This window comes from Cyprinodon tularosa, unplaced genomic scaffold (genome assembly GCF_016077235.1).
Source record: "Cyprinodon tularosa strain WSP-4 unplaced genomic scaffold, ASM1607723v1 ctg10, whole genome shotgun sequence".
NCBI classification, from domain to species: domain Eukaryota; kingdom Metazoa; phylum Chordata; class Actinopteri; order Cyprinodontiformes; family Cyprinodontidae; genus Cyprinodon; species Cyprinodon tularosa.
In genome coordinates this window covers 3,065,378-3,089,423 of record NW_024037782.1, presented here as the reverse complement: position 1 = coordinate 3,089,423, position 24,046 = coordinate 3,065,378, and the positions used below count along the sequence as shown (strand labels likewise).

At 39.3% G+C, this 24,046-nt stretch overlaps 1 protein-coding gene across 1 annotated transcript in view; it reads right to left on the bottom strand.

The window, feature by feature from the left end:
• Window positions 1–7,861: 7,861 nt before the first annotated feature.
• Window positions 7,862–24,046, bottom strand: part of cbfa2t2 (CBFA2/RUNX1 partner transcriptional co-repressor 2) — a 30,322-nt gene continuing 14,137 nt past the window's right edge. The window contains exons 2-11 of the mRNA XM_038303207.1: window positions 19,059–19,217; window positions 18,676–18,917; window positions 18,486–18,575; window positions 16,500–16,684; window positions 16,147–16,400; window positions 13,494–13,579; window positions 11,895–12,087; window positions 10,543–10,611; window positions 10,258–10,448; window positions 7,862–9,470 (exon numbers count right to left, since the gene is read on the bottom strand). Coding sequence (XP_038159135.1) covers window positions 9,135–9,470; window positions 10,258–10,448; window positions 10,543–10,611; window positions 11,895–12,087; window positions 13,494–13,579; window positions 16,147–16,400; window positions 16,500–16,684; window positions 18,486–18,575; window positions 18,676–18,917; window positions 19,059–19,191 — 1,779 coding nt within the window. The 5' untranslated portion in view covers window positions 19,192–19,217 and the 3' untranslated portion in view covers window positions 7,862–9,134. The remainder of the gene's footprint in view (window positions 9,471–10,257; window positions 10,449–10,542; window positions 10,612–11,894; window positions 12,088–13,493; window positions 13,580–16,146; window positions 16,401–16,499; window positions 16,685–18,485; window positions 18,576–18,675; window positions 18,918–19,058; window positions 19,218–24,046) is intronic.

The following is a 24,046-nucleotide window of genomic DNA, read 5'->3' as shown; positions in this document are numbered from 1 at the left end:
GCAGACTTTGATCACCTCTAGAGGATTTAATGTTATATGAGATTGAAAAGTAGAACCTCTCCTTTCCTCTGTGACAGAAGCATGCATGCTGCTACTTTTAGATCAGTTTTCAGAGTTTCTATCTGATTTAGTTTTAAATACTGACAAGGTCATTATAGTGGGTGATTTTAACATTCATGCTGCCATTGAAGGTGATAGCCTAAATGCAGCCTTTAATGCTACCTTAGACTTTATTAGTATTCTTCAAAATATCAGTAGTCCCACACATTCTCATCTTCGTTCTTTGGACCTTGTGGTGACAAGGATTACTTTAACAGTCCCCCCCCCCCCCCCCCCCCCCCCAAAAAAAAAAAAAAAAAAGGTTTCTCTTTAGCAGATCATATATTTGAAAAATAAAAACATAGAGAGCTGGCTCTCTGGCAGCATATTTCTCCTCATCAATAGAGGGGTATAAGATTATTCCTAGATTTCTTTTTGATATAGTTATCTAACTCACCCATTTCCATAGCTGTGTTAAACTGTCCATTCCCCCTACTCTTAGCTATAAACATTTTATGTGCTTCTTTGTAAATATATATATATATATTTATTCTACTGAAAATAACAACACTGGCACCCCTCTTAAGGTTTGGAAGGTGAGGCAGCATCTGAGGTAATCAGAGAATCTAAGACAGGGTATATTGTTTTGTTCAGAATTAGCAAAACTATTATCTTCTTCTAAGCCTTAAACTAGTATGTTAGATCCAGTTCTAACAAAGTTTTTTTAAGGAAGAATTCCCTCTGATTTCCACCTCCATTTTAGATGTGATTAACCTATCCCTGTTACATGGATATGTACCAAAGTCTTTTAAGGTAGCTGTAATTAAACCTTACCCAAAGAATCCCTTGACCCAAATAACTTGATCAATTGTAAATCTATATCTAATCTTCCTTTTGTGAAAATAGTTGCTAAACAAATGTGTGACCTCTTACACCATAGTGAACTTTTTGAAGAGTTTCAGTCAGGTTGTAGAGCTCATCATAGCACTGAAACAGCTTTGGTGAAAATCACTAATGATATTCTCATGTCCCCAGATAATTGACTTCTGCATCTCTACTGTGTTTCCTGAACAGGGCCGCCTGTGGAGCTGGTTAACAGTTACCTTTTTTATCTTTTTGGTATTTTTGCTTCTGTCTCCTCGAACCCCAGTCAGTCTCGGCAAATGGCCCCTCACACTGATTCTGCTGGAGGTTTCTTCCTGGCTTTTCTAAATTCTCCTAAGGTGTGAGTGTGTGAATGGTTGCTGTACAACAGACTGGTGACCTGTCCAGCACCAGCACCCCACATGACCCCAGCAGGGATAAGCATGAATGGATGGAAGGATGGTTGTGGGAAAACTTTTGGTACAAATTGAGTCTCTGGGTAATAAGAGCTATGATTAACTGGTTATTTGCTTCTGAGAACAAAGCAGATATGCATCTGATTCCATCCCAGCACTGACAGCTGAGGTCTCGGATGGAAGGTTAGGAATAGATGGGAATGTTCTTGTACCTCAAACCAGTGGGAGAAAGAAAAATAAGTGCAGTGCAGCACATGCAGTGATCAAGTAGCCTATTAAGAGAGTCATAAAATAATTACATTGGACAGTTATTCCACCAACGTTTCTGATTAAAGGAATAATCTTATTTTCTTGGATGTTTCATTATGTTCTCTCAGATGTCTAAAAATCTTGTGGATTTCCTACAGTGTCACCAGGAGAGATTGTGAATCTACTAAATGGAATTTTGCCTCAGTCATTACAATTCAGAAGCAAGAAAACATTAATCCCAGAGCATAAAAAAAACATATATTGACAACAAAAGTTTCCTATGCAAATGTTAGTTCATTTTATAACGGGAACAACATATGTAAGGAACACACTGTAATTTCCACCAAAATATTACTGAAGTTATTTGCCTTTATTTACACAGTTTAGCATTGAATCAAGTTATACAGATTAGATAAACACACTCTGATGTTTTTAAACCTTTATTTGTGTTAATCACAATCTTCTGCTAAAAGGTGTTATGTATAATATTATATGGAGCTATTTTTGTGTGTCTTTAAATATGTGTTTACATCTAATCTTTGTACCTTTAACAGTTTGACATAGTTAAAGGAGCTTATACGACTGACATTCTTTTTTAATTTGATTTTAGTTTTTTCTGTTTTTGGACATCTTGGAAAGGGATTGTACTTATTTATGTTTTATTTTTTTGCAGTAATTATGACATTTTTCTCTTTTTTTTTTTTTAGATTTTTTGGGTTTTTTATTTTGACATTAAGTCCACCCTAAAGTTATATACAAGCTGTCCTTTTGAAATAAAATGTAAAAACAAAAGAATGTAGTAAGTCATCTTAAAAGGATCATCCTGGCTGCTTGAGGTCAGAAGATGAATCCTTTTTATGTTATGCTCTGGCTATCCCTAGACAAAACAAGTAATAAAAACCCTGAAATGTATAATTTGATTCTTCAAATATTAAATCAGACCTTTAAAGAATGATTGTTAATACAGAAACGAAGGCCTAGTAAAAGTTTTTGTAATACCTTCGTAAAGGTTACTTCAAAAGATTTGTTTAAATTTGCTGGACAAGGCCTCAACGGAACACCTATTCTACATATTCCATAAACAGTAGGGTGTGTGCATGTATGTGTGTAAAATATAAAGAGAGAGAGACGTTTAGATGTGACCACACATGTATATAAAATACTTAATGAGATAACATAGGTGAGAATTTGTAGTTCTATGGGCAATTATTAACTCCCTGCTAATTGCCAAGGTTTTAAGTAATAAAGTTGAAATCATACTTTTCATTTTATGATTACTTTACTGTGAACCCTTAAATGTGCAAACAGGTTCACCCTGCAGATATTTTAATCTACACACATAATTGACTTCATTTGAGGTAACTATTTTAAAATATGTGTTAGACAAAACCCTGTAAGGTTATTTTTTCTTGCACACCTTTTCCACACCTTAATCAGCCTTAACCTAACTGATTAGACCTCATGCAATTTTTCTTCTTCAGTAACTGCCAACTCCTGAGGCAGAACTTCTGTGTTTCATCAACACAAAGTTTGATAGATTAAAAGAAGCTCATTAGTAAGTTTGTTTTTGACAGTTGATGGTTTCACCCCTTTTAAATGCTTTTCTTTCTCTGTCACTTAACCTCATCATCAGACACGTATAAATAACAATTTTTATATATTTTTAGGAAAACATTTTTATACTGTGTGGGCAAGGGATTACTCAAACCATGTATCAATTACTTGCCATCCCAGAACAAATAGACTAAGAATACACAAGATATAACAAACATAAATTTACAAACAACAATGCAAATTTCTCTCTTTAAATTTCTCATTCTTAGTCACAAGGTAGGAACACTGAAAATACATTATAAAATAGGAGATAATGAAAGACAGGGAAGAGTGAGAGGAAACAGAAGAAAATCTTTTATACTGTTTCACTGCTATAAATATTTCATTTCAATCCAATTCAACTATTTATAAAGCACCAATTCACAACGCGTCATCTTAAGGGGACTGTTTTAGGTTTAACATTAACTGATTGACACTGTATCCTAAAATAAGTATATTTCACCCTGTTATTTTTGTATTTGATATAGTTCTGCTCTCTTTACCTTAGTGACAGCTGCTCAAGGCCTTTGACTTAACAGAGGTGGAATTTTGGAGATTTTAAGACAGAATTTTTTTTTTTTAGAATAATTTTGGGGCAATATCTGATAAAGAGTACACTTATATACATGTTTAAGCCAGAATGATTTCACATTTAAATATCATTTCCCTACGACTTTAAATCTACTTATAGTGCTCAGCCAGAGTCAATTCATTTCAATTCCCTCCTGGATTGTGAGATGCCTTCAAGGATCAGTTTTTAAGTTCCCAGTTTCTGTAATTCATCAATCAACTACTGTATTTATGATTTCCTTCATGGTCTAACAGTTCCTTTCTTTCCAGTTGGTAAAGAAACTGTTAACCAAATCTCTAAAATCCCTTGTGTTGTTTTCTCATGCTGTCAAAAAGAAAACTATTTCCTCTTATAGATCTGAGTCCAATTCTGCATATGGCTCAAAGCTCTCTACAGCCATAACAGTGAGGGATCATCATTCAAAGTATTTCCACAAAATAAGGATTGAAATAACAGGCAGTTAATTTAAAAGGAATATTCAACAAAGTACACAAAGGAGAGTTTGATTAACAGCACAGGGTGGAACTACCAGGTGCTTAGTTTATATCTAACATATGCTTTTAGGCAAAGGAGACTATTAGATTGTTGCAATCCAGGGCAATAGGAAGCCCAGCTTGGGAACTCCTCCCTCAGCGGATTAGCAGTAAAAAACAATAAAAAAAAAACGATCACGGACAACTCTGTCACTGTTTTTCTGTTCCATCATATAATAGTTATTAGTGCTCCACTGCAAAAAATCATTTGTTTCTGAAATTACTTTTAAGTCCTTCTACCCCCACAGTGCCAGCAGTGATGGGACTGTGGGAGTACTTTTGTTCTGGTTGGAACGTTTTAGAATCCAGTGAGTTTACCTTTGCTTTTCTACATCCTGAAGCTCTATTATTATTCAAAGGTTATTATCCTTTCATAGTGTGGGCCCATAGGTCTGGAGAAAAAGAATTGGAGATCAAAAAGAAAATTTATTCTGAAGGACAAGTTTTAACCTGTGATGCAACATTTAAGTTTCTGTTGGAAAAGACGGCAATGTGAGATGTATACCATTAAAATAATTTAAGGATGTAATTTGTAGGATTATTTATTTATTTATTTTTATTTATTTATTTTTTCAAAAAATTAAATATCCATTTCAGTCCTTGAAAGGTGGCATGTTTTGATATTATTACTGGTCCAAAAATGTACATTTCCTTCTATGCAATTTTCTCTTTGAGTAAAGAGCAGTTGCGTTATGTCCTTTCAGTCAAATTTTGTTTGTGGCTGTAATCTATGCACAAAATAATTCTGAGGCATTGCCTCATATAATCGTTAAGAAATATAAAGAAATCCAGATGTTGTTGAACACATTAGACATTTTTCTTCCTTTTTGCACTTCAGAGTCTTCTGTATCAAAATGTTAAGAGTGGTTTTGCATTTTTTTTTCTGCTTCACAATTATTGAAGAGAAATGTATTTATTTGATCATTTAATTTTGAATTTTCCTAGTCTGTTGATGCTCCCTTCATCTTAAAGACGTAGCCTATACTGCCACCATGTGGTAAGTTATTAAAATACATTTTCATTCCATACAATAACAGCAAATCCTCTAACCAGTTTAATTGGGCTATAGTAATATTCATCAAGATCCATTAAATTTTAACTGGAGGTATGTTTGCTAGAAAGTGATCTTAACCCACTCTGAGACAACTACGCTTTGCAATGAGTGGCCTCGCTTCTTCCGGATGCAATTCAAAAGTGTATCTTGTATTACTGATTCAGACTACCTTAATTATTTATAGCAATGAAAATTCACTGACATTGTTGCATACAGCCTAAAAGATGCAATTATTTTAAAATGTCAGTTGTTCTCCATAGAAGACTTTAGAATATGAACGTTATTCTTTTCTCTCTGAAACATAATTATTGTAAAGTTTTTAGTTTTTAGATTCTTCTTTTCATTCTTGTGTTTTTTTATCTTTTGCAAATATGAAGAATCAATCAAAAATGATCTTTATTGAAAATATAAAACTGAAGGTTTTTTTGTTTTGTTTTTTTTTGTTAAAACTATTGCCTCAGAAGACCTCCTGTGAAAATAGAAATACCTACAGACTCAGTCTTTTTTTGAGAAACTGGGAAAAGAAACTTGCAGATAAAAAAAATCAGAGCATGTGTGGAAGGCACAAAACATCCAAAAATGTAGTTATTGAAATGTAGCAATGCAATATTTAATGTATATAAAATGCAGCTTGTGCCAAAGCAGAAAGAAAGTGGTGGTTGCTCTATTGTCAGCATGGAGCCCATGAGGGTACCAAAGCATTAATTACATTGTCGGGACAATGTCAACTAGTCCCTGTGAGGAAAAATTCTCTTCTTGGGTTTGGGTCTGAAGGAGGAAAAACAGTACTTTGCCTGGCTGAGATATGAGGCAATTGTCCAATGGTTTTCTGGATTTGTGCAGAATACACAATCACTTGTCCCTTTCTGACCATCCATAATTGAACTTTATTGATCTTACACTGAAGAAATTTACCCCTGCATTTTAAACCACCCCTTTGGGGAACAGTGGACTGGGGTGCCCAGGGGGCAGTGTGGATTTAAGGGTCTTTGCTCAGCGATCCAGAGTGGCAGTCTGTGGAAGTGGGGCTTGAACTGAGAACCTTTTGGATTCCAAGCGCAATGCCCTAACCACTAGGCCACCACTCCTCCTAATGGTACTTTAGGTTTTTTCCTCCCCTGTGCTGTGCAGTTCCTGTTACAATGAGACACACAATACTTTAAATCATGTCCCTGCAGGAATATGAAAGAAAGTGTAAAACAAGACCAGTCTGTATAAATATGAATTTCATCCAAAAATATAACCTTTTGATGCAGTGATTGCAGGAGAAGGCACCATCATTTCTGTCCAGTCCAATTTCACTGGTTTATTTTTAAAAATCATTCTGATGAAGATTGAAAAGTTATACCTGACACCTATTTGTTCATTTTCATAGCACAGTGGGGCAGTGGGTCGCATTGTTACCTTGCAGCAAGAAGGTTCTGGGTTCCATTCCTGTGCCGGGGTCTTTCTGCTTGAGTTTGCATGTTCTATCTTTGCATGCATGGGTTCCCTCCAGGTACCTCGGCTTCCTCCCACATTTGAAAAATATACCTATTAAAGTCTCCTTAGATGTGTGTGTAAGAAAGGTGGTTTGTCTCTGTGTTGCCCTGTGATAAACTGGCGACCTGTCCGACGTTTACTGTGCCTTTTGCCCATTAACAGCTGGTGATAGGCACTAGCACCCCTCGTGACCCCAGCAGGAATAAAACGTGATGGAAATTGATGGATGCTTATTACTTACTTTACTGTTGTCAGTTTCAATTCATTTCTATGGCCGTTGCTGGTCCTTGTACCCAGTGCAGTAGATCAGATGTTTTTTTTTTTTTTTTACCCTTTTCACTCACTGTTTTGAAAATATTTATGAAAGGGACTTTGTGAGTCATTACATTCTTAATGATGGTTTTTAACTAATTAGGAAATATATAGCTCTGTTTTATTTGTACGGTGTGCTCTCTGGTCTTTCCTTTTTTTAAAAGGTGGCAAAAATATAAGACTTTTTTAACCTTTATAAGTCAGAGAAGAATCATTTTTTTGGGGGCGGGGTTACAGGTAAAAATATCCCTTACCCTTTTATCCTTTTTGAAAAATTAACAACTGCGTCTGTGGCAACCCATGGACAGAGGCCTTGGTCCTCGACATGGCCGATCCGGGTTCGAATCCTACCTGTGGTCCTTTGCCGCATGTCTCTCCCTCTCTCTCATAACCCCTTTCCTGTCAGCCCACTGTGTAAAAAAATTAGCCACTAGTGCCTTAAAAGCAACAACAACAAAAAAATTAAGGGACACAAATATAGCAAAGCTGATTGTCATTAAACTGCTCTGAGAAGGTTGCAAGGACCCGGTTCAATACCCACAGCCTGCACTCTGGGTTCCTGAGCAAAACCCTAAACCCCACACTGCTCCCCGGGTGCCAAAAAACAGGCAGAGACTGAATTTCCAAATTGTTTGACAATAAAGGGATTTACGTTACATAAACTTAGGGTTAAAAAAAAAAAAGTTTATATTTTTGGGCCATGTTATAAAGTTATTACGGCAGGTTAAAATACAGAGTAGTTAAAGCATTTTTGAAGTAGCTTTACTTCTTTATTCCATACTTCATGTCAAGATACGTTTTTCATATGAAGTTATGCATCATAACAAGAAAACATGTTCATAGAATGAAGAAGGGGGGAACTGTGGCTCAAAATAAAGGGTTTCTCTCATAATCTTCTTTACAAAGTCATCTTACAACAAACAAAAACATTTCAGGTGTAACAGCAGAGTAGGATAAATCAAAGCTCATCACTAGAATTAAGTCTAACTGTAATAACATATGGATGATTTTTGTACACAAATGCTGCTAAGCTCCTGAGATTTTCTGAGACTGACTGATTACCCATACAAATCAGTGACATTTTCCTCTTTGTATTTAATTCATAGCAAGGCTTAGTAAAAAATTTTTTCCTTATCTTCAGATGCAGCGATGAAAGATTTTGAAATAACATGTCAACCTGATGACATAAACAGATACCAAAATAGACCAGGAATGGTAAAGACCGAAGAGAAATTACAGTTAAACTCTGAGGATCTTAGTTTCCTAAAAGAGACCTGCAGACCATGAATATAAATTTCTGTAGGAGCAGAAAACTTTGGTGATGAAGAAACAGCTCGAAATACCTGAACACTTCATATTAATATTGTTTTAACAAAAATAATCATATTCTTTACAATATTCACTGACAACACGACGTCTCAGTCAGTCACACTTATAAAAAAGTCGGTGAGCAAATATTTATTTAGAGAAGAGCTGCAGTGATCTCACTCAGGTGGCCTGCTGTTAGATTTTCTTTCCTAAACAACAAAAACAGATGCTTCAGGGTTGGTACTATTACACAGTTTACTTTTACCCAAAATACCTCCTAATCTCAATTTTGTACACAGAAACAACAGTGACATTGTTTAGTGGGTCGGAAAGCTATATGCCTTCAGTGAAAAATCCTTTCCTTGTGATCAATCGTCAGTCGTTTTTTTGTTTTGTTTTTTTTTTTCCTCTGCATCGATCCTGGTTTTGAGGTTTTGGACCAGAAAGACGTTTTCATCTGTTATGGTGATCTGTTCATCCAATGGATGCATACTAAACAAGTCTCTTTGTTCTTCGCCAAAGCCAGAGTCTCAGTTGACACATCACTCACAACAGTCATCTTTAGTTTGTCTTTATTCATCTGCCAAAGTATGATGAAAAAATCTGTTATCCTTACTCAACCCACAAATAGTTTCCTCATGCTGCCGATTCAACTCTTCCTGAACAACAAGAAAGGACAGACGTTGTGTTAAGCTCTAAAGTCCTCTGCATCTTCAATGTCCATTACTCTCAGGTGCTGAGGCAGGGGTGGAGGGAGTGGAGGAGCGAGAAGCAATTGAGCCCTTCTCTCCGCCCGGACTGGAGGCTGACGGCACACCATCGGAAGCTTTGACCCCAGCTGGAGACATTACAGCTGCAGTCACCGTGGTCACGGTTGCTACCCTGTTCGCAGCGATGGCAGAGGCTGCTTTAGGCTGAGCTTGAAGTCCGGGGCTGCAGATGAGATGATGCCTTTCCCAGTCTTTGTGCTGGCAGAATGAGCCACAGTAACGGGCTGCATTGCAGCCGCTGCACGTCTCGCTAGCTTTACGGCCACAATTCCAGCAACACTGAAAATAAAAAAAACAAAATAGATAGGCTGTCAAGACTTTCAAATCAAGCTGGAAGCTTTTTCATGAGAAAAAGAAAAACACAACCCGTCTACTCTCCAAAAGCAGTTTTTGCTCTCATGTTATTTTTTCATCGATATAACAAAAAAACAAGTTACATTAGCAAATAGAAGTGCCAAATTCATAAATAATTATATCATCCCCAAAATTCACTTTTTCCCTAATCAAAGATATGACAATATCAGCCATTACATTGAAAGATTCCCTTTTAAGCAACTGATAGGTCACCAACCAACTCCCTAACATAAAAGACCCCTTTGGATGCACACATATATATTCCTTATTAAATGCCATCCCATCGTTTAAAGGTGTGTATTTGAGGCGTTGGAAATAAAAGTCTAACCCTGCCATCCCAGTATTAGGAAAGGTAGGGACAACTAAAGATTGCTGTGTTGGCGAGAGGGCGTACCAACAAGAAAGACTTGGAGCTCATCAACAAAGATAATAATTAAATGATGATATTTTCCAACAGGGATTAAAAATAAACAGGATCAGCCATCATAAGAAGAGATTGATTTATATAATACCAATAAATCTAGTGGCATAAATCATTTTAAGCCCAATGGTATAATGGGCTACTTTTGCATATTTTAGTGCTAGTGATATTTGCAGTAGCTGTTCTGTAATCATGCAAGCCCAGTGTGTGATATTAAAATCAACCTTTCTGAGGGAATAATCTCTACAGCAGGATATTTTGATTTGGATTTGAAGTTGGATCTCTGCTCACCTCACTTGAATCCTCCTGCTCGTTGATGACCAGGATGGCGTCCTCTTGAGCCTTCCTCTTTGCCTCAGCCAGAGTTTTCTCCATTTTGGCTCTCTCTGCAGCAATCATCTCAAAAGCTTTCTGCTCAGCCTCGGCCACTGCTTTCTGAACCTCATCCATGGCCTGACGCTTCACTTCGTTCACAGCCTCCTCTGTACGTCAAGGAGAAAACAAACATTTAGAGTTTACCTCACTAGAAATATCATCTGAAAGCAGTCCTCTCTGTCTGCAAAGGGAAATTTTTACCAGCTTTCCTCCAGATCTCATCGGTAACATATGCTGAACCTGTCCGTTGACCAAATTCCCGCTGGGAGTCTGTAAAAAAGTGGGAAAAGAAGCAGATAAGTATTTGTCAGGGTTAAACAAAATAAAATAAAAAATACTTTCAGTTAGGATAACACGTTAGACTGACAGCTGAATCACTATGACAGGTGTGTAAAAAGAAAAACCAGCTGAATACTGAAGGCTTCATTTTCTTGATGTCATTAATTGGTCACTGATGCAAACATGTCTGCATATGTAAGACACACAGCCAATATAGTTGTCGGTTGTCAGATTCTTGGACTGATCAACGATCTGACAGCTTTAGAAAGGAATGTGTTTGGCTTGGAGGAAAAAGCAGTCCGACAGGCTGTGTCAATAATCAGACTGTTCTCTCAGATTTCTACCCCATATCTCAGCGCACTTCTGCCTAGCCTGCTTTGCTGACTGGCAAATTTCCTCTTCCCCTGATTTTTCTGGTTACTTTTTCCCATACTTCTATCTGATTTACCCTTTCCTTTGATTCTCCTCCCCTCTCTTTCAACAAGCCTCTTATAAACCCCCACTACTGCAGCCCAGAGCCCAGGCGAGCAGGCAGGCTCTCCGGCTGTGGGCCCAGATGGTGCGCTGGCGAGTCAGCCAGCTCTGGGTCTCTGAGCCTGCAGGACGGCAGGACAGCCCTTCTGTGGCCGATATGGCCGAGGCCAGTCCTGGCACCTGTTTCTGACTATGGAGCAGCAGGGGGATGGCAAGGCTGGCACACAGAGAGAACACTGCCAGTACACAGCAGACTGGGGGACTAACTGTGGAAGGACTCACACTGACATGTAAATTCATGAGTGTAATTCTATTTATGGCCACTAGATGATGTATAGACATAATTCAGAAATTGACCAGAACCTGAGTAAAGGTTATAGTTAATTTTGGATGTCAAAAAAAAGTATCATGGTATTCTAAAGGTGTTTAGAAGTTTGTGAAAAATCATTGGTAAATGTCAGTTTGCATAATTTCTTCATTTTACTCAAACAATATTCCTGTTCATTCTTTGTACAGGAACCGTCAATTCACATTTGTAGATTTAATTAAAACTTGTAGTGAGCTTTGGCATATTATTTTCAATTTCCAAGTATAAAAAAGATTTCTAAGGAAATTCCCCAAAACAGACCTGAGAAAAACCCATGCCTTACACTAGAGTGCAAAGGTTGAAATGAACAGACTTATTACATCATGGGAAAGATAAAAGTTTGTAAACAGTAGTTGGCAATAATCATTAAAGGACAACAAATGACTCATGCTGACACAGCTTAGCTGAAATTACAGTACTCTTAGGAACTCACCCAACTCCGCAGAGAGAGGGCTGTGTGTTTTGGAAAAAGGAGCAGAACCCGAGCCTCCTTTCCGAGGGTCTTCCTGCTCACTTGAACGTCGTCTCCAGTAGTTTAGCTCCTCTCGATCCGACTCCTGGCAGCGCCTCAGCACGCTTACCGACCTCCGTGTTTTTTCCACCATGTCCACTATACAGTTCAGCACCTGGATATTTAAGAATTTTTTTAATAAATGCCAGCCCCAAATCTTTATAGCAATGACAACAATACACTATGGAAATTCAGAACCTAACTGACCTGTTGTTCAACAGAACATCAGGGCATACCAACAAAAAAGACGCTTTACTAGTCTATTATTTGACTAATAGTTTTATAAGTAGGTGATTTAAAAGCTGTGAAAATGTTTGTAGCTACACTATAAGTCAGGGTTCTTCATCCCTGTCCCTCAGAACTCTGTGTCCTGCACACTAAGGATACGTCCCTGCCTCTTTACACACGAATAAAGTGATTGCATTCCTGTTTTCACCCATTTATCAAAGCAAGGTGTGTGAAGTAGGGAAAGCGCCTAAAGCATGAAGGACAAAGGGTCCCTAGGACCAGACTAAAGACCCCTGCTACAAGTCATTGACATTACAGCTATTTTTCTTCTATTCCTTTGCCGTCCATGATGGACAAAAAAGGTGAATTTAAATTCCTTGTCACATTGCAGAGAAATTATTTTATATCAAAGATGATCTGGAGAAACAGACATTCAGACATGGCTGCTTATGAAGGGCATTTGGCTGTACTCTGAAAAAGGTTTAGCATTGTTTATTTGTAAATATAAATAGGAAAAGAAACTGAATGTAGTGTGAATGTGAAACAATAGCAAATGAGGAGAAAAGCTAAAATTTGCTTAGTCTGATTTTTCCTTCAAAACAGCAGTGTAGTGGATACAATTTAGAGGACATCCAGTAAAATGCTTTCCAGTACAACAGCTTTCACTAAGGCAGCTATAACAGAATTTCTTTTTTAATTTGGACAATAAACCTCTAGCTTTTTTCATTTCCAACTTCGAGCTCACAGGGCCTTCCTGGTAATTCTTACAACTCAGAATGATCAACGTTTTTGTACCGATACAAAAGCATAATACAGTATCAAATCATGCAGTGATTGGACACGAAAATTTTTATAATTTCATGTTTTAGTTCATATTATGCGGTTTGTGCCTGTATGTCAAGTTTTTTAAGCTAAATACCCTCCGTGACACAACCAGGGTCAAACCCAGGTTCCATGGGTCACAAGACTTTAACCACTTTACCATTGGGTCTCAAAATATACTTTATTTGGGTGGTAACTGGGTGTTATTAAAGGACGTCTGAATGATGAAAAAGATGATCTTCAACAATTAAGGTGTATAACTAAGAAATGCTTTAAACTTAAAAAAATCATCAGCCTTACTGAAAATTTGATTTATAGCATTTATGTCTGTCGGGGAATGTCCCACTTATTTATCTTTACTGTCAAAGCTGGGAAAAGTAAAAAATTTCTTCTCAGGACCTTAGTAAAACAAATTATGTTCCTTTTGTATCACAAACCATTAGCAGCAGCGGTGCCTGCCTGCAGACTTACATGATCCAGATGCCTCCATTCATCAGCCCACTCTCTGTCTGTCAGTCTGTGGTCCACTGGCTCCTCACGGTAGCCCCCGTTAGTCCCTGATTAGAACACACACAAGACAGATAGCAGTCTGATGTGATTAGCATTCCTTTGAATGAGGGATTAGCCACAAGTGACAATGAGTGAGCAATAGATATGGAAGATCAAAAAAAATGTAAATGTTTAGATTATTTGTTCATCATGAACAAGAGCACAAAATATCCCTGTATGAACTGTAGTCAAAAACCAGAACATGTTTAAAAATCAAAAGGCAGTCTGACGGCATTGATGTGAGGATACAGCTTTGGGAAATAAAACTAAAAAGTAGGCATGGGATAGTGAGCAGCAGAGGTGGAGTGAAAGGGAAAACCTATGATGCAAAACAGACTCCTAGCACGCAGAGCCTGCACACATCTGGAAGTCAGCTGTCAACCGCACACACAAACTGACACACTCAGTACCCCCACAGCACCTCCCCTCCTACTGCTCACAGCATTCCAGCAGGGAGACACTAAGGCTGAGTGGAGTGGCTCCACTCCTAAACACAACCAGCCGCTCTGACACTCGCTGCGGATCCCTGCGTCCCACATACACACAGCTATGTGATTCCCATCATTGCCCGACTTAGGCAATACCTAATTAGAAAGAAGAGAAATAACAGTTTGCACACATTGGGTAGAGCTCACGCAGAAACCAAACAACATCTTGAACCAATGGCTACATACATAGGATCTGCATTTAAAACTCACATGAAGAACAAAGATGGGAACTGCCATCTCTTCAATCTGAGTAAAAAAAAAAGAAGGGCAGCAAGAAGAACGATGAGTGCACAGCTTCTCGCACACATACACACATGCTTCTGCCTTCCCAAAAATCTTCTCGACTTCTGGATCTCATCAGCGTTCATCAGTTCAAAGCTACGACTGGGGGGGACTGATGTGTTTATCCTTGTGTGTGTGCGCTTGTGGCGGCAGGCGGGTGGGAGGCTGTCGGACAGACTAAAGGCCTCGTAAACACAGCACCTCTACCCTGAACACATCTAGGTGTGTACGTATACTTGCACGTATATGTGTGTGTATGTGTGAGCTACTGCTGTTTCCACTAAGTGCTGACAAGCCTCAAATGGAGGGGCAGATATACACCAGAGTAGAACAGAACTCCCCCTGCCTGGACAGTACAGCTCTGTTTATACACATTTCTGGACCCCAGAGATATACCAAGATTTTAAACAAACACACAGACCACCCATTCTTGCATACAGATTAAAATATGATATGTATGCGTCTGTTTTTGTGGTGAATTTTGAAACTCAAAGTAGGGCTGTTTCCAACATCGTTCTGATTGTGGAAGGGATTTATTAGAATAGATATACATTTTATTTTTTTTGTGATTTGATAACATATGTAAAAAAGCATTTGTGAAGGTAAAACACTTGTAGAAAAAGTCAGGAAGTGTATCAATGATATCTTTCATTCATATTTCTAATGCATTTATTAAAACTTTGTCTGGAAATAAAATAAAAACCCAGCAGTAACATGTATTCACTTTAGTTCTCATTGTGCTCTCATTGGGCATGTAATGTCACCTAATGGTTCAAATGTTTTGAAAAGAAAGTACTTTCCAGGAACAATTTTTAAATGTTCCTGTAACTTCAGTGATTTCTTTTTTGATTGCATATAAATGCAAAGCTGCTTTGGGCTTTTAATAGCTATTAATAACTTTTATCTATATAAAAGGAAATTTGTATAGTCAGATTGCTAGATTTTTATTGTTAAAATTATAGATATATGCAACAGGAGTTGAAAGTTGAAAACAAGCTGAAACTTTTGAAGTTATTTAAGACACAACTCAAAATAATGTGTCGTTAAAGCAATTGGTACAAACACCAATAGTAGTGCTTTGGTGGGTTCCATTTGCTCTCAGAGGTCTAAATTTACAACTTCCAAGTTGCAAATTTTAAGTTTAAAGTTGGAAATACTATTCAGAAAGTCAGCAAAACAGGATGGTACCTTACTTCCTAATTTGAGATTGATGCTACTCTCACCAACGGTATTGACATTTTCATACACTGACCATTTTTGGAAGTTCCTTATTATATTTGTTTTATTAGGTCAGTTGCTCAGGCACTATTTGCGTTAATAGAAAGATAGGTTTTATAGTTGAGTATATGTGCAGAATATGATGTAGAGCAGAGTTTTTGTTATTGTTATTCGAGCAGTGGTCATAGTGACCGTAGAGAATACAAGGGTCTACAAACTGAACACTGGAACGCATTAACATCGGAGGTTACATCACTCCAACTCGTTAACTTCAAGTTCCAAGGATAATGGGACGCACCATTAGTCTGCCTCCAGATGTGGGAATGACATCAGGAACAACATGGCCGAGTTGCTGTACTGCCATTAGCAAAACCAGCTAAAAATTGTATATATTTATACATATACACATACATACATACATACATACATACATACATACATACATACACACACCTGCATCTATTACATTTAAAATCTGCAGTAAACAAGTCAGTAAATGAGTGTGTAGAGTACTGTTTATGTAAAAGACTTTTTTGCTGCTGCGAATTTTGCATTTGACCCATCTCATAGAGATGTCTGTCACCTACCAGGGAGTATGGGCCTGTCCTTAAGTTCACGGATCTCCAACACACGTTGGCTGTGCTCTCGGTGCAAGAGGTGTGGAGCTGCTATATCATCCAGGGCGTAGTGCTGCAAGGGTGGAGGAGTTGGGTGAAGCTGGGCGGCGATGGGGAGCGGGTGGGCGGGGCTGTGGCGAGGAGCAGGGCTGATGGTGCAAATTCGTTTTGCTGCAGGCTCCATTGCTACTGAAGGACGTTCGTGGAAGCCGTTTTCTTTCACTCTAAACACAAGAAAGTAGTTCTTAAGTGAACACTTATTTCAACAAACTTACTGTGGGTTGTGTTTACTTTGAAAAGAATGCCTGCCAAAGTCATCTAACCTGCTGGGGCTGTGTCGTTTAGTTGCTGTCTCAGGAGGTTCCATCAGCAACTCGGAGGAGTCTGGAGAGGAAGTCATGGTGGTGCTCAGCAGGAGGTGCTCATGCTGAGACAAGTACTGAGCTGGGGTCTGCTTGGCTGCTCGTGCACAGTGGAGCAGCTCTCTTTGCAGCAGGGGAAGGTTTGCCTATAATATAAGGAATAATATTGTTCCAAATTACTCCACGTAGACCATTGACCATAGCTCTTAAAATTAAAGCTTAATTTAGGGTAACTACTTTTTAAAAAAATGCAAAGTAAAGATGACAACGTTGCTGTTTTAAAACAGGCCAGGTCTCCCATAGTATACCAGTAGTTAGATTGTTTTTGCAGCTCTGCAGCAGAATTGTATATAGTAAAAATATATAGAGCTGGTAACTAAAATGAAAACAATGTATACGTTTACAGAGCCAGATGACATAAATTTGGCCTAAGATTTTCATACAGATCAGGCACCAAAGAAAGCAAAAACAGGGAGCTTGACATCTTAAGTTTCTGATACAAGGCTGGCTTTGGGTGTTGTTGCTGTGGCTGCCTCCATAGTGGCTGTGGTTTTCCTGATTCAAATAAAAAATGGCAGTGCTACCACGGATGATGATTGTTAACCTCCCACACAGCGGGCTAAGCACGCTTTGTGTGTGTTGGTTGCAGTAGAAGTATGTATGACCGTACTATGCCTTCAGAACCTTTTCAAAATAAAAGAAGCAAAAGCTCCACTTCTCTGTCCTCTCTTGCACCGTCTGGTTTTACATCCATATGTACATATTTATCCATGTCTCTCTGCTGAATCTTTCCATCTTGCTTTTGTTCCCTGTATTTCCCTAATTGGGAACAGACTCCAGTGTGTTTGCAATTACACTACTTCCTCACCCCCACTGCTCCCTCTTCTTGAGCAACCAAATAAATAACCATTGCCTTCTCATTTTATGACTGACCTCAGAGTATCACAGAGCACTGCCAAACGGTATTTAAAGATTTTTTTAAACTGCACTTTTTTCTGTTTAAATATGACATTTTGTTTGAGGGTCTTTGTAAGCTTAAGTTTGATCTTCTGCACCATTATCCTAAAAGATGCTCTGAAACACCCATGTGCCTATCTCTCAGGCTCATCTACATCTTCCCCTGAGGCCCCCAGCTAGCAGACACATGTGCGGCATGTAGGGGCTCTCAGGGGTTCAGTGAGGCGGATGCTAGTTTGGAGGCGCCTTAAAAGCTGAATGCTCTTTTAAAATAGGGACAGCAGCTGCATATGGCACACTGTACACCATAAAAACAGACGGGAACACTTTATAGGCATGTTTCACACTTCCCAATTCCCACTCCACCCCCCTTCTCCTCTTTTCCATGTGCTTACAGAATTTGTCCTATCTGTCCCATCTCTTTCTAAACCCTAAAAGAGTTTGGATTAAAGTTCAGTGGGATCCAAATACAATGTAATAAATTAGTGGACGGCAGTGAACAGAGAATTCTCCTCTCAAGAAGACAAATGGAGGGGCTTCAAAGGTGAGTAAGAAATAAGTGCGGAGGAAGAGATTTTAAGTGTTTAAAGAATAGTGCTACAACCGACTGAGGATTTATGGCCTGCTTTGCAGATGAGAGCTCTTTAAAGGTGTACTGTTGCAAACATAGTTGGTACAAAGACCCCAGAGAGGCTGTTTAACAAGACGTCATCTGCTACTTGTCAAGTCAAAGTGGAAGCTCTGATTGGCGCTTTTAGCCATTTCAAAGAAATAATATTAAGCCATCAAGGCTACACAAAAGATACATCTTCTAAAGGGATTTTTTTCTCATGTCTAGAAAAAAATTAACTTTAAATTAGGATTTGCTGTGTTTCTTAATTTGTCAGAATGGGGTAAAATAGGCTGACTGTGTTACTTCAAAAAAACAAAACAAAAAAAACCCCTGGAAATAACCCAAAAGAAAAGTCATTTGTGATAAGGTATATTTACCTTGAGAAAAGGAATAACAAAAGGCCTCAAGGGGAAGTTAGTGGCCTCCTGAAGCCGTGAATGAAACTCTTCAATTGTTACTGTTGAGTTCTGTGTAAAAAAGGCAAAGAGAAGCATATGAGAGTAGTGAACAGATGAATTTCTACAAAACGCTCCCCTTTCCCCTCCTCTTCAACATCAAAGGATTTACCACAAGGGCCAGAACTAGGCTTCTGACGCTGTCTCCAATCTCAGGAGATATGTCGTTGCCAAACTGCTGCAGCGTGGTCAGGAAACGTTTCAGCTTGCTCAGCTGGCGAGCTCCACAGGTGGCTGGCAGCTGTTGATTGGCCAACGACGAAGATGAAGAGGAGGATGGTCCATTACTGTAACGCTGCGGCGGAGAGGGCACTGCATTCAGTGTTGGTGGGGAATGATGATTCCCATTGGTCACTGGGAAGGAGAGATAAAGTAAACATAGGCTCCAATGAATGGTTCTAGATAGTTTTGACATAATTTTGTTGTGGAAATGACAATCCTTGTTGAAGTGAACTAAAAAAAAAAAATGTATAGATGGTGTGAAGGTTTTCTTACATGCTGTGGTGGAAAATGAGGCCGGACGAGGGCCACTGGGGTTGACAGAAGGCAGGGGTGGCATTGTGGAGCTGGCACTGCTGCTGGGGGCTGATCTGGAATGAGTCTTAGCATCCACAGGCGAACCGGGCATGGCAGGGCTCTTCTTCTCTCTACTGCCTGCAGTGAGATAGCAAGAGGTCAGATATGGGTCAGATCCTATATATATATATATATATATATATATATATATATAAAAAACTTGCTCTTTAATAATGAAACTTTTCCCAAGAAATATCACAATCCAAAAGTAACTTTTACTACCAGTGGGTAAAATAAGCCGGTTTATAGAGCTGAATATTGAGCAATCAGAAAACCGCAAAGTGAAACTTTAGTAGGAATACTGTCAGTTTAAAGATCACAAAACTAAATAGTATGAATACAAAACAAAAATACTAGTTTAGCATTTTAGATTCCTGCTTAAAGATTCAAGTCTTTATGGAAAAACCAGCCCCCAAATACACACACTTTTTAACCCATTTCGTAACAAATAACACATACAGCCAGCCAGGGCACCAACCACCCTGCCCCCCCATCAAAGAACCAGATGTCTAAAGTTTAGCCCCTCACTCTCACCCATTCAGATCAATAGCAGCAGAAATGCTGAAGAAATCTATTGTGTGGGAGTAGAATGCCCCCTCATTGAGATCCCCACCAAGCAGTGTGTAAGGGTAGTCTATGTGTGTGTGTGTGTGGGGGGGGGGGGGGGGGGGGGTTAAAGAAAGAATCCAGGCACATGAAGAAAAAAGGACAGAGCCATTTCACGCTTTACTAACAAGATCGGCAAAGCTTTTGAATGTTAAACGCAACTTCTCAATATGCTATTGATGGTGAAAGAGACCACCAGATAAGGGGTTTGGAGAGAGTGTAACAGAGGGCGTGGTTGTGGTCTAGTGGGGGACGTGGGATCAGAAGCTGTCTTTGTCTGGACGAGATCCATGAAGCCCGGGTCCTGTCTCCTTTTTGACTGGATCAGACTTTTCTAACTGCTTTAAGAATTGACGATTAATAGACAAGTAGGGTCTCATGGGTCACAGGTCAGGAGAGAGCAGCTTTTAAAAAGTGGTTTCATGGTTTTAGGGCTTCTGCTTGAATAGCACTCTTTATATCTTTTTCACAGCTATGAACTCTTGATAGCCTTGAGCCATAGCTTCCCACTTTATAGAAGGTTGAGGTGGAAAGTGCTCAACTGTCAGTAGCCGCCTCTGAAAGCCTATCTAATGATTATAAACCTTTGTATAAAAACATTGAAAAAGGACTTACAAGGGTTACTGAAAATTCAAAATGACAAATTTGGAACAAATATTCATATAAACAGTATTCTTAGTCTTGTTTAGATTTTGTGTACTATCTGCAAACTGTTTGACTCCCCCACCAACTCATCTGTCAAGCTTGCAACTCATTATGCAGCTTTGATTGCTCATCTTTCGTTTTCCAGTCCTCTTCAACCTCTTTTTTCCCCCCTCCATCATTCCTGTTCTCTCAGTTCAGCCCTCTGGCCTGCCTGCCATCGCTCCACCTGTTCACCGACACAGGGGACAGGATGGAGGGATCTACGCAGACATTTGGATTGCCATACCCACCACACACACGGTCTGCCAGCACACCGCAGGAAGCAGCCTGCGGCAGGCAAGCAAGCACACACACCAATTCCAAAGCCCTGCACACTCTGTCCGTATGGCCAGGAAATTAGACTGACATCTCAATAACAGAATCAACGGGGCATATGGCCTTAGTGTCAACATTGTTACCATGTAAACAATTTTATACAACACACAACATACCCAGGAGCAAAGACTCTGGCTCTCTTAGTTTGCACTGCAATGTTTTCAAAAGCTCTTTATGTAAAAAAAGGAAAAACAGTTCTACCATTCTATTAAAATTAAATATCCTTAGAAGAGTGTAACTGCGTTTGACTTATATAAATATAGATGGCAAAAAAGATCAACATGTAAAACAACTTATTTCATGACCTATTTTGGAAGGGAGCTGGGAAACAAGGTTGCAGCTGTGTTCACACAATCTTAAGACATGGCAGAGTCTGTTGTGAGCTGTGCCAGAGGTAATGGCCTAAACAGGAGACATCAGGTGTGTGTGCATGTATTGCTGACAGCCCACAGAGAATTGCCTCTGCTTGTCAATTAGATGGCACACATAGCTGGATGACTTCATCTGGATTGCAAGCACCTGAGGTCTGTCGTATATGGACGCAGGACTTTCAGAGGGGAGGCAGCTGTCGCCGCAGCCACAAAACACACAAGTGCCGAGCGCATAAAGTGGTCTAATGTTAACTCAGGTGAACATTGGCTCAAAGGAGGATGTGGGGTGTTTGGTCTAAATGCCACCTGTCATCCTTGCTCTAATGGAACAAAGGAAAGATACACAAAGCTCCTAAACACACATGGACAGTAGCATAATAAAAATGGGACATATTTTAAGGTGGTTTCACAGCATATAAAACAGACAGAATGATTTGTGGCTATTGCATCAAAACGTTTTCTTTTAAATTTTCCTACCAGTCATTGCTGTTCTTCTCTCTTATGTCTGTTTGGAGATAAATTAAACTGCTATAGACCCTAAAGGCTACTTCTTGTGTATTTCTTTTCTATAGCAGCTGTTAAGTGTCTTATAATTTCATGGCTTCCTACACTTGAAAAGGAGGACTTGAAGACATCAGGAATTCACTCAGTCTTTTTATTTTCACCAATGAGTGAGAACCAATAAACAGAACAGAGCAGGTGAAAAACCTACAAAACACATACAAAATACTTTAACATACATTTTAGACATTTGGTTCAAAGTTAATAATTATCTTAATGACTATTTCCATTTTTAACCTTAAACATACATTTCTTTTATGATTTTAACCATAAATTCAAGTGTTAAATTATTAATTTCCATATCTGGTTGAATTGGAACCAAACAAAACCAAACATTTTAGAATTACATTTTTTTTCTTTTTCTTAGGACATAAGTTTTAACATTAGAATTCTTAAGTTACATTTAGTGGAACCAAACTGTAAAACTAGCATTGCAAACTTTTACTTCAATAAATTCTGCATTTAATTAAATGAAATAACTAACCTGAAACTACAGTTAAATTGCAATCAATTGAGCCCAGTTAATGGCTTACCGGTAGTCCTTTTAAGTCCTTTCCCATGAAATGCTGCTTTGGAGGCTGTGTTTGCCTTCCTCAGCTCTGTTGCAAAACCAGTAAAGCTGTTTGTGGATTCCTTATTACCTGAGTTGAGGGTGCTGCTGATTGGGCCAGATTTCTTTCACCTGCTGAGAAGTGCTGCAGAGTGGCACACTGAAATGTGTGTGTGTGTGTGTATGTGCACACACAAATTTCTGTTCATGCACCTCCATCTGAACTAATGAGCAGATCTGCGCAACACCTCCCACTCGATCTTGCAAGGTTTTACCTGGGAAGATCGCATTTTTTAAGTAAGCTGGTTCCCTCTGCTTGGTCTTCTGCTGGGATGAGCACTACAAGGCGCCGGACGTCCCGATGGAGTATGGTGCCCTGAACCTCCTTCACCAATCCAGAACATTTCACAGAAGGTTTGGGTGCATTTCCTGAACTATACCCACTTGGAGAAACTTTCACATAAACATCCCGGACTATGCCCTTGCAATCAGGATTCACAGCAACAACTCTGCCCATCTTGAATTGCCCTCTTAGCGTGTTTTGGTCGCAGAGCCAGACCACATCGCCAATAGCAACATTTCTTTCAGCAGTATGCCACTTGCCACGGACAAACAAGTTGGGACCTGCAAGTTGACTCCAGGACCTCCAAAAGTAGTCAACTTGAGTTTGTATTTCTCGCAGCCTTTTAAAGGGATAAGTGGTATAGTCAAATGTCTTGAAATCTCCACTTTGTGTAGCTCGACCGAGCAACAGGGTGTTTGGAGTGATGTACTGGATTCGATCTTCATGACTCTGTACTCTAGCATCAATAGGTCTTTCATTGGCTAGATTGGCAGCTAGCTTAACTGTCGTAAGAAACTCACTGAAGGTAAGACCTTCCACTCTGCCAAGACTTTGTAACGCTCTTTTAATGATCTTGACAGCAGCTTCAGCTGCGCCGTTGCGATGTGGTGAATCGGCTGGAAGAATTTTCCATGTCCAGTCAGTCCCATTTTTTGCAGCATACTCTTCAAGTGAGAATTTGTCTTGCTGCCTCAGGTATGCATACATTTCTTGCAGAATGGGTTTTGCCCCAATAAAGTTCGTACCTGGGTCAGACCACACCTTCTGGGGATGACCTCTGATGGACGTAAACCTCTGATAGGCAAGTATGAAGCTCTCTGTAGATAGCGTGTTTGCCAGTTCAACATGAATGGCTCTACTTGACATACAGCAGAACAACACACCCCAAACTTTCATGCTCACTCTTTTCTTGACGTCATCTTTCACTTGGTAAGGGCCAAACAAATCAACAGAAATGAACTGAAATGGTGCACTTGGATTAGACCTTTCTTCAGGCAGATCCCCCATTATTTGCTGACAGGTTTTTGCTCTCATCTTTTTGCACAGTACACACTCATAAACAACTTTTTTCTGGCTTTGACTCGTCCTTGATGCCCCCTGCTTTTTTCCGCATACCAGCAAAGTTCCTGCCACTCTCATGTCCTTCACTGGTGCTGTGGGGCTGAAGGGGGGGAGATCCAAGTTTGGAAGGGCAACGGGGAATGCCTCGTGGTCCCCCTTTAAAGTCGAACTCTGCCGCCACACATCAAGAGCCCATTTGTTTCTCTTTGTAGACGACAATCTATCAGTCGTTGTAGTTGGAAATTGAAACCCCTTCTTGTGCTGCTGGGCTGGTCCTAAACCATCTTGTCTTTCCCCCAATGTAATGACCCCAAAATGAAAGGGACCGCCCCCCACTTTTCTTATCTGTGACCTTAAAAGCGGAATTTTTTTTTGCTGCTCTCCAAAATCCTGC